This window comes from Poecilia latipinna, unplaced genomic scaffold, assembly GCF_001443285.1.
Source record: "Poecilia latipinna isolate Pla-1442-1.1 unplaced genomic scaffold, P_latipinna-1.0 Scaffold433, whole genome shotgun sequence".
Classification (NCBI taxonomy): domain Eukaryota; kingdom Metazoa; phylum Chordata; class Actinopteri; order Cyprinodontiformes; family Poeciliidae; genus Poecilia; species Poecilia latipinna.
In genome coordinates, this window is record NW_015113049.1 from 324,098 (window position 1) to 327,303 (window position 3,206).

General features: G+C 40.1%; 1 protein-coding gene and 1 long non-coding RNA gene across 2 annotated transcripts in view; both read right to left on the bottom strand.

Annotated features, from left to right (window-relative positions):
- cnn2 (calponin 2) overlaps positions 1–3,206 on the bottom strand; it is a 19,741-nt gene that overhangs the window by 5,781 nt on the left and 10,754 nt on the right. Inside the window, exons 5-6 of the mRNA XM_015038212.1 lie at positions 2,043–2,159; positions 1,218–1,364 (exon numbers count right to left, since the gene is read on the bottom strand). Of these exons, the coding sequence (XP_014893698.1) occupies positions 1,218–1,364; positions 2,043–2,159 (264 nt within the window). The remainder of the gene's footprint in view (positions 1–1,217; positions 1,365–2,042; positions 2,160–3,206) is intronic.
- On the bottom strand, positions 2,919–3,200 carry LOC106950996 (uncharacterized). Its single transcript, XR_001425726.1, has 2 exons — positions 3,052–3,200; positions 2,919–3,017 (listed from the first exon to the last, which is right to left on the bottom strand). It is a non-coding gene; the product is annotated as an uncharacterized LOC106950996 (long non-coding RNA).

The window sequence follows — 3,206 nt, forward strand, 5'->3', positions numbered from 1 at the left end:
AAAAAAAATATTTGTATTAAAACTATGTAACAACATGAGATAGATCCATCCATCCATTTTCTAACACCCTTGTCCCTACTGGGGTCAGGAGGGTGCTGGTGCCCATCTCCAGCTAACGTTCTGGGCGAGAGGCAGGCTCACCCTGGACAAGTCGCCAGTCTGTCACAGGGCAACACAGAGACAAGCAGGACAAACAACCATGCACCCACACACTCACACTTAGGGAGAATTTAGAGAGACCAATTAACCGGACAGTCATGTTTTTGGACTGTGGGAGGAAGCTGGAGTACCCGGAGAGAACCCACGCATGCACAGGGAACATGCAAACTCCATGCAGAAAGACCCCAGGTCAGGAATCGAACCCAGAACCTTCTTGCTGCAAGGCAACAGCTCTACCAACTGCGCCACAGTGCAGCCCCCATGAGATGGATAATTACTGAAAAAAATAAAATAAATCGATGTCTCCTCCCTGTGTTCTGCAGAATTACTCAGTCAGAAACAACCAATCAGAACCAGCATTAATCAGCTAGCCGCTCTTCAGAAGTAAAGATTCACTAGCTCAGTATTGTTTATTTTGATGAAACCTGCATTTGACTTTGAATAAATATTTCTTTTTTCGACATTATTTTAGGTAGGCAGTGTTATGAGATTTATTTCACTCATATATAATTTAAGCTGTTGAGAACTTTACTGTTAAATATTGTTATACTGATTGCAGGTTTTTCAGTTATCCTTTTGACTGAATAGCTGCTGTACTGTGCCTGCAAGTATTTTGTAATTTATTTCTAAATTAGGTGAATTTATTGCCAGATCATTTTTCCATTTTGCCAGATCACATAGCAGCATTTATACCTAAAGCGAAAAATTTACAGCCAATCCAGGTGATCGGCAAAGATTGGCTTAATGGGTGATCGTATCGGAATCGGCAGCAAAAACCTGATCGGAACATTCCTAGATTTTATTTTTCTGTGAGAACGTATTGTCTGACTTCGTATACGAATATATTTTTCATTCTGGTGACCGTTTAAGGAAAATAAAAAATAAAAATCTGTTTTGAAGTTGCATGTTTGTTTGGCCAAATCCAATTAGAAAGAAACCCCTAGAAAATGTGTAATATGATCATATATCATATTTTGAGGTAATACCGCCCCCTCTTCTCTTTGCTCACTTCCCCTGAAGCCCAAGAGCAGTGGCATAATGAGACAGTGATGCATTACCTGACTCGCTCCCTTGTTGGTTCCCATCTGCAGGCTGATGGTGGTGTTGTCCATGGGGGGCTGGATCTGAACCTTTGGGTCATACAAATGCCTCCTGGTGCCATATGCATTCATCCCAGCCTGGCTGGCACACTTGTTGGTCCCCATCTGCAGACAGGAAGGGCAGAAGAGGGTAGCTAAAGCAGACAGGATGGTCTGGATTATAGCAGTATTTGAAGTGTGGAGAAATGTGATGCTCGTTTATCCACTAATCCGTGTTTCCCAACCCTGGTCCTCAAGACACACTGCCCTGCATGTTTTAGATGTTTCCCTGCTTTAACACACCCCATTTAAATTATTCAGAAAAAGCTTGTTAATCAGCCATCAATTGAAATCAAGTGTGTTGAAGCAGGGAAAGACCTAAAACATGCAGAGCAGTGTGCCTTGAGGACCAGGGTTGAAAAACACTGCACTAATCATTTAATGCATGATTCAAGTTTCAGTCAGCTGTTACAAAACTGTACCAAAGCATGCTGAAAACACTTGAACATGTCACTTGACAAGTTCCTTAGCAACGAGGCAAACAAAAGTGTTACCAGAACAATGAGTAAAGCAGCTACTGAAACAGGCTGTTTATGAAGTCAGGAGCTATTCTAGTTTCACACTGTGCAGCAAGAGATGAGGGCATGTCAGCTCAAACATTTTCTACAAATATCTCAAGAGAAAATCTAAACCCAGATGCAGGTTGTTTTCCAAAGACAGTAACAGTCACTGCATACCAATATGCATTCAGTCATGGGAAACAGCAACTCTAAATAAGGGGAGGTGCTATTAACTAATACAGACCTGTAAGCCAATGACGCACTGTCCAGCCTTCAGCTTTTCCTCGTCAAACATCCGCTCCTGTTTGTCTGCATACTTGATGCCGATGTCCACCCGGGACTGGCAGCCCTTGGTCTTAGCCTGGCAGAGGACAAAAAAAAATGTTCAAGGAGTTCTGACACTCATATTGAAGCAGAGGGGAAAAACAAACAAGCAAAAAAAAAACAAACAAACAAACGAGACACATTAAAGCCAGAACACAGAAACCCAAAACTACTGTTCTGGTGAACTGCTAGGTAACCACTCCCCTCTGACACACCCCTTTGCTGCACCTTTTTGCAGCTTCTCTCCGCCTGTTAGTGAGAACCAGGTGGACTCAATCTCCCAGCAATCAGAGTGTAGGCACTTTTGGTGCGACTGACCTGTCACTCCTGTTTAAGAGCATCAGAAGCAAACAGTGCTGGTAGCATGTAAATTCAGAACTGTGCAATAGTTTCTACAAACTGTAAAAGACAGCCGGTAAGCCTCACAATGCTGTTGCTCATTGCTGAACTTTATTGGAGCAGCAAATGAACTCTGATTGTATCAAACTGTTTAATCTTGTTGAAGTCAAGCTAGTAAGTTAAAAAGAAAGAAGAAAAAATACACTTGGTGTTTATTGGTTAAAGTAGAAAGGGAAAAAAAGAAATGTCAGAATGTTTCAAAATATTTAACAAAATGTTGATAAAAATGCTAATTTATTTATTGCTATTGAATTTTACTATAAAATATTTGCTATTTATTATACTTTTGAAATAACTGGTTTAAAGGGGGTGGAAATCTGATTATTCACAATGTATTTATTTGTTAGTTTTAGAATGTAATAGATGTGTTTCTGTTTCTTTTGAGGTTTTTCACCTGCACCTGTGTGCTTTGTGGTCCATCATACAAAAAATAAAGATGAGTCAACTAAATTAAAGGCTCTTTGAGTGAAATCCAGTTCAAACTTCACAGTGGAAACTATCCCTTTCAAGTGGGGAATCACACAGCAAACCAAACCTGACAAAACTTGACAACTACTGCCATATTATCTGATTACTACAATGATGACATCTGAACCCCAACATCCATTATAAAAAACATCTTTAAAGCTGAAAATAATTCTACTTTACTGTAAAATAGTTTATCCTGCACTTATGTTTAACCAAG